We start from the raw sequence: 12562 nt of genomic DNA, 5'->3' as shown, positions 1-12562 counted from the left end.
TTCCAATGTCCTGGTGGTATACTCAAATCAGCCAATGGAATAAATGAAGTGTATTCATTCGTACCTAGCCGCGGGAAATTTTATTTGAATTTTATTAGACACTTACAAAGGTCAGGCTAAGGTGAAAAGCTGGCTTAATACAGCTTACGCCGAAAAATGTGGGATTCGACTGGATACAGGAGAGTTGAATTAGCGTTCAATAAGATTGATATTTAAAAGTTGAAGAATTATAATAAAACATGTTCATGAAACATTATTCGCTAAAATGTTTGATAGATCTGTTTCTTCATATTATACGGTAGATCTGTTTTATTTTAGTATTTCAATAATAAATATGTAAAGCACATTCTATTATCCATATACATACTATGGCTTATATGAAAGAGCTGTGTCTCAATTTTTTGTTTCTATCTGACTTCAAATGAAGTATATGACTATTTTTCTGTAGTTAAGTTTGTTACATCATTGTCACTTCAAACACCGTGTATGGTACCAGAATATAAAATTGACAATGAACTTGTAGCAGATTTTTTTTGTCAACTTTATTTATACTAAACGGTAATATATAGCGTCCACGATTCCGATAATTTAGGTATAAAATGTTGTTTAATGGCCTTTAAAACGCACCAGAGACGTTATAGGGATAAAAAAAATTCCGGGGAGGCATGCCCCCGGATCCCCCTAGAAGTACCTTAGATACTGCCTCGGCTGAAAGTTGGGTCTGGCTGCGGCACCGTGTTTCACGTCGGAGGAGTATTAAAAGGAAACGTCTTGACTTATAAGGCTACACTCGTACACGTGTGTTGAAATTGGTATACTATTAAATTTTGCAAGGTTAATAAATGGTACTATGATTATTACCTTTTTAAAGTTCGATGGGTGACCGGTATACAGCTTCCGAACTTATGTAAAATATAATTGTTTTCGGAATGTACCGTTAAACCTTTAAAAGTATTAAGTTTTAAACAAGCCGTCGTCCAAGCGGTGGAATCGTGACCTCACTTTAATGTATTTCAATCCATTCTGTACGGTATCAAGGTCAGTTCGCGGTCTGTTAACGAATGGTACTCGCTATTGCCTTAACTTGGTGAATTATAATTTTTTTAACCAGAAAACCCTTAAACGAAGATATTCGGCGATATTATTATGGTATGTCAATAATAGATTCTTAATTGTTTTCAAAAATTCCTTAAAAAGTACTATTTGTATTAATTGTATAGAATTATTCCACCATATTAGCCAATTTATTAAGAATAACCGATACTATTAATAATCGAATCATTTAACAATGTGCGGCTATTCTTTGATCGTATTGAACTACCGGTAACACTTTAACTTTCACCGACACTAACTACAATCAACGCCGTATATGTTTTGTAAAAGATATGTCTTGTTATTCTGAATTGTATTCACTTTATTTGTATTTTATACAACTGTCAAATTGGTGGATTATCCTCATCGACTGCACTACACATACATGTGTCTATAGTTTGTGTATGTACTTGTAACAATCAAGATTGACCTTTTTATCATGAGATCAAAATGCAATGACGATCTCTGTGTGAATACATAAGCAAGGATAATAAACAACCGTTTATTAATTAGCGCACTATCCTCATCTTCTACACTGCACATCAATTTCTCTATTGTTTGCTAAAGATTTGTAACAATCAAGATTGCCATTTTTTATCGTTAGATAAAAAAGTCATGCGGATCTCTGTGTGACTAAAGTAGGAAGTATAATAAACAACCGTTTTTTGACAGAATGCATGCATCATAGTTTGTTTATTATAAACATCTAATCAACATATATTAATCTTAGGTAAAGGCAATATCGTTTTATAGACGTGAGGATGTACGATAAATCGATATGTCCTTTGGCACATATTTATGGTTATTTACAATATTACTCAACCAACTTATCTTCATTTACTGGTTTATTATCGTGTTCTTCCTGGTTGGATGCAGCATTTTACAAACGATAATAACATGAGTGTCGATCTAAGAAACTGGGTTTTATGCAAGTGCGTTAAGTGCCGTCTCATAATTGTCTTTACAATCCTACCAGGTTAATCAAGGATACAACTGTCCGATTATAAAGATTATGTTTTGTTTAAGAAAGTCTCTTCTAAGAGAAAATCCACTTTAAGAGGAAATTCTCCTTCCTGATCAGCCTGTGTATATGATCTGATTGACGCGAAAACAACACATTTTAAGTGTTAACCTTCATCAGACAAAACCAATCAAATGATAACTTAAAAACTTATTTCTTTTTAACTCTGAGTTATTTTTTTTTAACAAGCATACTGCTCTAAGCATATTTTACCAACTTTAATTTCTAAATCATAAATTTAAGATATCATACACCACACACCTCCAACTTAAAATCTCGTTGAAACAGCTGTCAATGATCACCACGTGCATGAGGGCGCTTCTCTATTACAGCCTATCGCTGGTTCAAGGTTCCGATTACATAATTGTCAAAGCCCACATAATGTTGTTCAAACTACCTGTTATATGTTTAAACCACCTTTTATATAACAAATTTAATAAAACTATTCCGATATGGCATTGGCAACAACAATATAAAGTATTTGTTAGGGTCAAACACTGTCTCGCGTGATTATTACGCATCGCCGTAAACACATCAGCAAACGCATGTATGGTGATTCACCATACATTTAAGATAACAAATTCAACAACAAAAATCATATTTAAAAGTTATATGTTTTAGTCTTGGTTTATGCTATCCTTAATAAAACAACGTTAACGTGAATATATATTGAGTTTTAGAAATTTATTCATCATTTAAATTGATCTACATGCATTTTTCCTTATCTACATGTTGAGTCTGTAAAATATTTGTATTGCACGAATATTGACATAATTTCAGTATAAACTATATATTTTGATTATGCAGATATAATTCAAGAGTATTTCAAATTGTGTGTGAATCTGGTATAACTTTATTTAGTAGAAGTGCTGGGATAGACTCTGGTTCCTCGCATAATGAAGCTAAAGGCGCGGATGCACCAAATACACTAAAAAAATCCGCCAGCTGTTATCGGCTCTCGTTTCAGATAAACTCGATGTTCATGAAGCGGTATGAATACCACTGAATACAACTACGTCTTTAAATGCGTCATCATCGGAGATTGTCACGTGGGCAAAACGGCACTGCTACGGCGCATGCTCGGAGATGATTTCTTACCCAAGCCCGCGCCGATGCGAACCAGTCCGATCTCGCAGCGGCATCTGCAATGCGTCGACAAGATTTTCACGACGTCCGAAGGAGACCGAGTGAAGTTGCAAGTATATGATACAATGGGTAAGTTTCACTTTGATCGTTTGGCATGCCTTTGAAAACTTCGAGAGTTTTATTCTAATTAACGTTAAGGGAACGGATACATTTCATTCGCTGTATACTAGTATTTTGTCCCTTGAACATCAGTGGGTCAGTTTTTCCTGACGTTTGTACCATCTTTGGATGCATCTTAAGCTGAGGCCAGTTTAGTAGGGGTCTGTTTTATTTGGATCGGTTTCAACGGAGACGGAGGACCGGTCTATAAAAGACCGTTTTTGGACTGACACGGATCTGAATGGGGTCGGATTTGCTGAGACCGGTTTGAATCGGGTCGGTCATTATAGAAATTTCGCAACACAATAGAACTCACTTGGAGAGAAAGAATCTTTCCTTTCCGCATTAATGTAAGATGGTGTTGCATAAAATAATCCTATGTTAAATTGAGTGAAAACATGTATAACATATCTTAAATAAATTGCTGCGAAGTTATTTGATAATTTTTGCAATCATTTTATAATTTTTTTAAAGACGCAATGAAGCTCTTTTCGGCATGACCAAATGCAATTAGCAATTTTTTAAATATTTCAATACGTCATACAACTATTGAAGTGCATTCGAAAAAAATCGGTTTAACACTTCGGTACCCATGTAGTAAACCACCTGGATTGTTAAAGAACGGAACAGCCGCTAAAAGTTTACGCCTTTCTTGTGCTCGATTAGTCATTGTCGACTCGAGTACTTCTTAAATGTATCCCGGGGACTCTTAAGTATACTTAAATATACCCCGGTACGGAAAATATGCTGGCACGTACCCGACCACAATCTCCACGCAGAGTTGTCGTTCCATGCTCTCACATACAATCTCTGCCATCACTAGAAACTCCTACCAGATTTGGTCGAATTTTTCTTTTTGTTTAAGTATGATATTATAAAAATGGAATGATTTTCTTAAAATTTTGAAATTGTTGTATAAGTTAAAGTGCATAACAAAAATAAATTACCTAAATAAATAATTAAGAATAGCAATGGAAAAATTAGGACGTGACTCGGCTTATATCACGTGATTGGTTATGATGGCAGGGTTTTGATTCAGCTACGCTGGTTCCAGTCAAATCTCTTCGCAGAGGTTGACATGGCCAATTTAGGCTGTACCCGAGTTTTATTTCCGCCCAAAATCCGATGTCATAAAACGCGTTTTACATAGAGTCCACTTTACCGAATATTGACAAAAAAATAAACATGATTAATTTGCAAAAAATAGCCGACAACGACCAATTTAGCGTGATAATAACCGGGTACATTTCAGTATATTTGAACGTACCCGGGGTACATTTAAGTATACTTAAGAGTACCCGGGGTACATTTAAGTAGTACCTGAGCCTAAATGACCAATCGAGTCTTTCTTGCAGGTTTAGAGCGACACCGCAGTCTGACGTTGTCCTACTATAGGGATGCCCATGTTTGCTTTATATGTTACAACGTCCACAATCCAGAATCGTTGTCAAATCTTCAGACATGGTGAGAGCATTAAAATGCAAAAATCGTTTCTAACGGACATCTTATCGTATAAAGTGAAAACAAACTGCATTGAAATCGGTCAAATAATAACGACTATTATTCGTATAGATACACTTTCTGTACTAACATTGTTATTTGTGGGACATACATTTTTGTTTATTTTGTGGGTTGACCGATTCATGAATTTAACACAAACACAGCGGTAAAAAGACCGACGCAAATTCGTTATTTATTTCCAAAATTATAAATCCACGAATTTACGTATCCACGAAAACGTTAACAAAATTACGCCGGCAAATAAAAATGATTCAACAGTAGTTACAATTTTTTGCAGTAGCGTGTTAAGCCCTGCGTTTTATCAATTTCAGTACTATAATTTGTACCAGATGCACAACATAGCAAATGTTTTCATCGCACCTCGGGTTAAAAATATCGGATATTAAATCTACATTTGTGTATTTCTTGCAATCTAAATCGTTTTCAATGAATTGCCTGGTAATCGTGAATTTCATTTTTATTAGAGCTGATGACATGCTAGCATGCTTTAAATTATTTTAGGTGGCATTTTGCTTCAACGATAAAAGCGTTTAGAGCCTGTTGAGGAAAACCTTAGAAGTCCATTTCGAATAGTAACAAGTTTATTCATGCATTTATTTTACAAAAATTCATATTCATTGCGTATTTAACAGGCTAGCAGACGTTGACAAATACCTTGGCAGTGACACATGTTTGGTCAAGATATTGGTAGGAATAAACAGCCGGGCGCCGGCTTTGTTGGAGGACGTTCCCTTACCGGAAATGCAAAAGGACTTCGTGGTTGTCGAACCAATCACCAAATGGCCTACAGAGCTCGCCCAAGCGCACGGCGCTCTCACGTACGAAGTTAAACTCTACGATAAAGCAGACGTGGAAAAGTGTTTTCAAACGGCGGTGGATTCGCTCGTGAAACGTGAACATTATAAGCATGGAAAAAACATCATGCTGAAAAACGGCTCTGTACATCTTTCTGCCGACAGCTCCCAAACGAGCTCATGTTGTTAATTCTGAAATTCTAGATGTATTCGCTTTAAAAGAGGTTTGAAACCATAATGCATTTCATAGACCGTTCAAATTCTGTGAGCCTTGCTTTAAGGATTGTTCCGTGTGATGTCTGCGCTGTATTAACACTTCTGGCAACTTCTAGCGGAACCCTGTATAGCTACTATTACTAAGAAAACCGCTCTTATATCAACTTGAAATCTCGCGCATTGTTGTTGGAGAACCTTTTTAAACATTGAAATTTAAAGCATTTGCCGGTGCTGCACGTTCAAGTAGAAGCATGCAAATTGTTAATTTTGTGTGCATGTTATTTTTCTTAAGACAAATTTTTTTGAAGGACAATTTGTTCACATCACATATGTGTTTTAATTTTTTATTAAAAACCTTGTATGAGCTATAAGAAGGATGCATACTTGTCAAACGTAAAAGCAGCCATACACTTGAACACCAGCTCGTTTCGCTCGTGCAATACATTTATTACACAAGTATAACATTACACATTAAGATCTTGTTTTCTACCATTAGAATTACCACATCCACACATTATGAAACATTTTGTTACAAGGAGAACATGGGCGTAAAGACAATACCTGAAACTTTGTGTAGCCCACGTTGCGCTATAATTATAGTTCAGTGTATTAACCTATTATGTTAAGGAAAGTGGTCACTTGACATATTTAAATGACTACCGAATGCTTATAAAAATATATATTCTGAATATAACTCTGAAGTTATATGTGATATTTGTTAGTGCACAGTATTCGTTAGTGATTTAAACAACCGTAATATAAATAGTTGCCTTTTTTAACGACAGATTTGTATGTAAGCCGATTTAAGGCGAACGTTATTAATAATGTTTTTATAACGACAATTGCCGATATGAAAAAAGTATGATTGTGTAAAATTCAATTTGTTTACTGGTATATTGTCTGTGAAATAATGTTATTATTTTATTGGATGTGTTATACTGTATGTCTGTACTTCCTTTCTGTGATGAGTTTATGTACGCTATTATGTGATTGTTTTACATTTTGTATTTCTACATATGACCTGTTAACAAAGTGACCACCAAATCACTGCCAGAACACATTATTTCTTTGTAACGTGTTGTTTTGAATATACATAATCTTGTATGCTATCATAAATTTTAGAACGCTATTGTTTTCCCTTCAAAGCGAAATAACATAGCAGGCATGATAGCTATATACATGTTTATAAGCTGTATTTGACCGAAAATCGAAATACCCCAAAAACGTCGATGAAATTTATTAATGTCACCACGGTACACACTTAAGCTTAAACGACCAGGCTAATTGATTATAAATGCATGTAAAAACTATATGCAGGAAAAGGTCAGGGTTCACAAAATGTACAGTTGTTGCCTACAAGTGACGGTAGTGTGCTAAGCCCAAGCAGTGATGCGAAATGTTATAATGATTTGTTTATGCCAATAGTTTTTTTCTAAATCTTATATTGTAAGTTCGCTGAATGTAATACAGCTTTTAAAGCATGTTATTTGATTGCCATTCAATACTTGCAAATTTTGCTATTTTACAACATATGTTATTCACATTTATCGTTTTGTTCTGTCAAGAAGGGACTCGTGTAAGGTGTGATGGGAGGGGAGTGGAAATGGGGTGGGGGCTGTGTGTTGTTGAGAAGTGAGTTAATGTGGGGGCTGTGTTGTGTTGAGAGGGGAGTGGGGGTGGAGTGGGGTGCAGTGGGGTTGAGGTTGGTTAGAAGGGGAGATGGGTTGGGAATGGAGTCAGGTTTGTGTGGGGTTGTGAGGGGAATGGAAGTCAGGGGGGGTTGTGTGGGGTTTGTAAGAGGTGGGAGAGGAGGGGAGCAGGTGGGGTAGGGTGGGTGTTGTGTGTTGTTGGAAAGGGATTTGGTGTGGGGGTTGTGCAGTGTTGGGAGTGTAGTTGGATTATGGTGGGGGTTGTGTGAGGTTGAGAGGGCAGCTGGTGGAGTGGGGTTGGGATTGTGTGAGGTTGGTAAGGAGGGGAGATGGAGTGGGGTTTGAATCATATTTGTGTGGGGCTGTGAGGGGAGTGGAAGTCTGGTGGAGGTTGTTTGGGGTACGGAAGGGAGTGGGATGGGGGTTGTGGGGTGTTGGGAGGGGAATGGGGTCGGAGTGGGGTTGGGGTTGTTTTAGGTGGAGGGAGATGGCGTGGGATTAAAGCCATGTTTGTGTGCGGTTTGGAAGGTAGTGGAGTGTTGTTTGTGTGTGGTTTGGAGGGGAGTGGAGTGGGATGAAGGTTGTGTGGAGTTGGAAAGGGAGTGTGGTGTGTCGGGTTGTGTGGGGTTGGGAATGTAGAGGGTGGGTGCTGTGTGGGGTTGGGAGGGAGTTGGAGTAGGGCGGGAGTTGTGGGGGGTTGGTTGAGAGGGAAGATGGAGTGGGAGTGTGAGGGGAGTGGGAATTGGATCAGGGTTGATTAGGGTTGGGCGACGAAAGTGAAAAGGGTGGAGCTTAAGGTCTTTCAGAAAAGTTGTAAATCTCTTATTTCCCCCAATATGAAAATGTAAAATTCGCATAAACACTAGTCTTGACAAGAAGCCGATTTAGATCCACGGCATTTAAAATAACCAATTGTCATTTATATGAACCATCTGTATACGAACCACACACAAGAAATTGCTTACTAAACTAGTTTAAATATACAAATAGTGTATATAGCTCTAGGTAGGTCACGAATTATTGGGTACCTTATTTTAAGTAAACTTGTAAAATTCTAATTAACTATATATTGTGTCTTTTTATTGCAAAATAAGTCATGTTTCAGTCTTAATATTCAAACTCTTGGTATTAGCGTATTTGAACAGCGTTTTTTTTTAAATTGTAAAATTGACCGCTAAGTTACACATATGGAGATAAGTTACATAAACGTACAATACGCACATCTTTTGAAGTAATATTTGAAGGAAAAAAGTTTGCCTTATTGGAATACAAAAACACACTGGTTATCAGGTTGATACATACTGGTATATTCAACAAAAGAACGTCTGAACAGAGATTAAACGGGTTCGGAATCAAACTCTTGTCTTGACGTAATATCAACACACTCTGTGATGAACGATTAAGTTATCCATTTTAGCTCGACTATTCATTGATTATACTACTCGCCCAAACGTCAGTGTCGGTCAAGGTAAACTTGAAACATCTATTCGCGTATGTCCACATCGCTTTGTATGTGGTAAACTTCTAGATGTAAGCGTACATGGACTTGCCAATACCTGATAAATGACTCAGTTTGACTTATTTAAATACACATTGTAAATGGATGGCGGTTATCAGTTTTCTGAAACATTTGTAGAGAACGTGTACCATCAATACATGTGTCGCTCAATTCGTCAAAAATTGTTTTGATGCGAGCTTTTGCGATGACCTTTTGTTCGTCGTGTGTTGGCCGTAGTGCGTCGGCCGTCGTTAACATTTGCCTTATGAATACTCTAGAGGAGGTAACATTCATAGACCAATCGTCATGTAATCTGTTCAGAAAACATGTCACAATTAGGTACTCCAGATAGTCCATACTCAGGTCAAAATTTAAGTATTTACTTACTCGTTAAGGACGCAAAAAGACGTCTCAAACCTGAGCGCAACACAGAACAATATAGTTTTCTTTCCGATGCAAAATATCATTATGTGTATTTGCTAGAATGAAACTGTGTGCATTTTTTCCAAGTTTCACATTTACTGTACCTTTTCAAGTGAGCACACGATGCTACCCATGCGTTAAATTTTCATTTATTTGTCTACATCCAGTAACTATTTCAAGTGTATGATATATGTTGGCGGTTTTTTAGCCGCAAGAAAGTGAAATATGTCTGAATTTATATTAATGTTGTTGGTATATTATTGAAGTTAGTTCCCGTGAAGGCCTTGTTAAAAAGATCATACAATTTATTCTTTTTTATTCTCAAAAAACTAAATTATGCGTGTTTCTTCATCGTTGCCGTAACAAAGTACTACATGTATTGTCGAAATGACTTAGTTAGACGTCAAAGATCAAATTTGTCTATAAGCCAGCTTGTCCGGGCTGTCACATATTTATCCATTAATTCAATTTCAAAACAAGCGATGTGTTTGTGAAACACTATGTCCCCATATATTTGACCTTTGACTTTGAAAGATGACCTTGACCTTTCACCGCTCAAAATGTGAAGCTCCGTGAGATACGCATGCATGCCAAATATCAAGTTGCTATCTTCAATATTGCAAAAGTGTACATTAAATGAGCGATGTTTACCCATATATTTGACGTTTGACCTTGAAGGATGACATTGACCTTGACCACTCAAAATATGCAGCTCCATGAGATACACATGCATGCCAAATATGAAGTTGATATCTTCAATATTGCAAAAGTTATTGCAAATGTTAATGATTGCCCAAACAAACCAACCAACAAACCAACAGACAGGGCAAAAACAATATGTCCCCCACTACTATGGTGAGGGACATAAAAGCAAAAATTAATAAATGTGACCTAGATTATGAAACTGAATGTCTCACTCCAGTCTCTTAAACCTCGAAGGTCAAGGTAACACTTAGAGGTAACAAGTCAACTTTGGCAATCAAAAGCATATGTTTGACATATGTTGAGACAGCAAAGTGTAAGAGCATCCGTGTCATATGGCTTGTTCATTTAGGTATATCATATTGTTCTATTGCTGAGTTCGTACATTCTATCAGGTTAAGTTTTTAACAATTTGCGTCATTGCACACAGTTGAACGCTTGCAAGCTATCATGACCCTCTTGTTTCTTAGAGACTTGCTTTATTCACTTTGGATTTTGACAATGTACCCCTGTCGTTTGATATTCACCGTTCAGTTGTGTCGTGTTCGTCAAAGACGGATGCGAACGTTGAATCTCATCAATAGTGTTGTACTGGGTCAACATACATCTATGCTTATCTTATTTAGTCACAAAATAAGATCTATTGCAATGACCTTTATTTAAACTTGACAAGCACTTTAGTTTAGACATGAGATTTTTTATTATATATAGTGTGTATGCAATGGTGGCATATTGTAGACATATAAGTACATGGATAAAAACTATTTAACATAGAGTTATGCCAACATCATCGTCCAGTAATTTTTCTACAGAGAGTATGAATAGTGCTCCTTTTCATATAAAACACACACAGCAACTTTAATAGACAGAGGATAAACAACAAAATAACAAGTACAATTGACAAATATTGCTGTGCTATCGTCTCCGGAACCCGCCAGACGCATGTGTGCATTACCGACGATAACGATATCATGCACGTGTGATAATATACAACAGGTATTTTTAAGATGCTATGGATCCATTACTAACATGTTTTTTTCGTTTCACAAACAGCTGGACAGCAATAATAAGCTTATCATTATTTTCCAAAGTTACGGGGTTTTATTTTCCTTTTTTGTTTCTATTAAATGGATGGAAATAACGAGCGTTTGTAAAAATATCCCAACGCATAGCGAGAAGGTTGGATTCAACGCAAACGCTATTTTCCTAATGGATCGCCGAAACCCAAACCCAAATTGTATAACCCATCCTACCCTGTCTACTGTACACACAGACTCGTCCACTAAGTACATAACCACTCCCCGAGCTAATTGTCGGTCTTTTTCTAGCTCGTCGCATCACAGTATTGGTCGCGCTATGGTTTACAAGTTTACATTTTCCACCCACCCTCCCACTTTATTTTTCATTGTAACACGATGCTTGCCAGATTTTTGTTATATTCCAGTGTTGTCGAGAATTACGACCTCCATTAGAAACCCACATCGTCATGGCTGAGACTTAACAGCGTACGGCACACCGTCAGTCTGTCTAATGGTCTACTTAGTTCGGCCCCCGGCAACGGGTTCCTGCATAATTGACTGAACCAGTGTTAGAGAATCTGCTAGACTTTGATCAAAACTTTTACTTTTTGAAATTCCAACCACATTAATAACTTATTTAAAATGACCAGTTACGTTTGAGTTACAAAATGTCCACTGTTACATGTTAATATTAGTTGTTTTCGGGTACAGTTTTCCAGAGTTATTTTACATTCAGTGAAGTTTTATCTCTGGTTTTTACTCTGGCATTGAAAATACCATTTTAGGATAAAGAAGGCATAGTTTCCACGAACACACTTCCCGCTTGTCACGGGGGATAGACATTATGTACTTAAATTTCCCGCCGTTTTCGGGGGAACCTGTATAGTACAATTGATCCCAGCCTTGACATTATTATTCCAAACCTTTAAGATAATAAATTGCATAGTTAAACTGTTTTGCGTTTGTCGTTGAATAAATAATTAAGCGCATCACCAGTGTGGAAACTACAACTATAATCAGGTAGGCCAATGGTATGTGCTCTCTAAACAATGTTGAATAAACAACTAAATTCAAGTAAGTCAATTACACGTGCTTTCAAAACATTGCGGAAACCACAATTTTCATCACGTAAGTCAATGGTATGTGCTTTCAGAATACTATGAAAACCCACAACTATAATCCGGTAAGTCAATGGTATGTGCTTTCACAACACTGTGGAAACCATAGCTATAATCAGGTAACCCAATGGTATTTGCTTTCAGAACACTTTGGAAGCCACAAATTTAATCAGGTTAGTCAATGGTTTGTGTTTTTAGAACACTTTCTAAACCATAACTATAATTCTGGTAAGCCAATGGTATATCAGGACACTGTGGAAACTA

The 12562-nt window shown here is 36.8% G+C and overlaps 3 protein-coding genes across 18 annotated transcripts in view; 2 read left to right on the top strand and 1 right to left on the bottom strand.

Moving 5' to 3' along the window:
- Window positions 1–12562, bottom strand: part of LOC127858315 (uncharacterized) — a 131449-nt gene that overhangs the window by 39817 nt on the left and 79070 nt on the right. The gene's annotated exons all lie outside the window — the stretch shown is intronic.
- LOC127858325 (uncharacterized) overlaps window positions 1–12562 on the top strand; it is a 154778-nt gene that overhangs the window by 84509 nt on the left and 57707 nt on the right. Inside the window, exons 2-4 of one of the 6 annotated variants that reach the window (XM_052395372.1) lie at window positions 3081–3328; window positions 4714–4822; window positions 5512–7018. The exons of 3 other annotated variants lie outside the window; for them this stretch is intronic. In XM_052395372.1, the coding sequence (XP_052251332.1) occupies window positions 3106–3328; window positions 4714–4822; window positions 5512–5863 (684 nt within the window). In that variant the 5' untranslated portion in view covers window positions 3081–3105 and the 3' untranslated portion in view covers window positions 5864–7018. Of the gene's footprint in view, window positions 1–3080; window positions 3329–4713; window positions 4823–5511; window positions 7019–12562 lie in introns of those variants that run through there. 2 more of the 6 variants (XM_052395373.1, XM_052395375.1) reach the window with 2 other exon arrangements.
- The window catches only part of LOC127858326 (uncharacterized), a 148610-nt gene that overhangs the window by 80212 nt on the left and 55836 nt on the right, over window positions 1–12562 (top strand). The gene's annotated exons all lie outside the window — the stretch shown is intronic.

This window comes from Dreissena polymorpha, chromosome 14 (genome assembly GCF_020536995.1).
Source record: "Dreissena polymorpha isolate Duluth1 chromosome 14, UMN_Dpol_1.0, whole genome shotgun sequence".
In the NCBI taxonomy this organism is placed as follows: domain Eukaryota; kingdom Metazoa; phylum Mollusca; class Bivalvia; order Myida; family Dreissenidae; genus Dreissena; species Dreissena polymorpha.
Note: the sequence above shows the minus strand (reverse complement) of the source record. Positions and strands in the feature narration are given on the sequence as shown.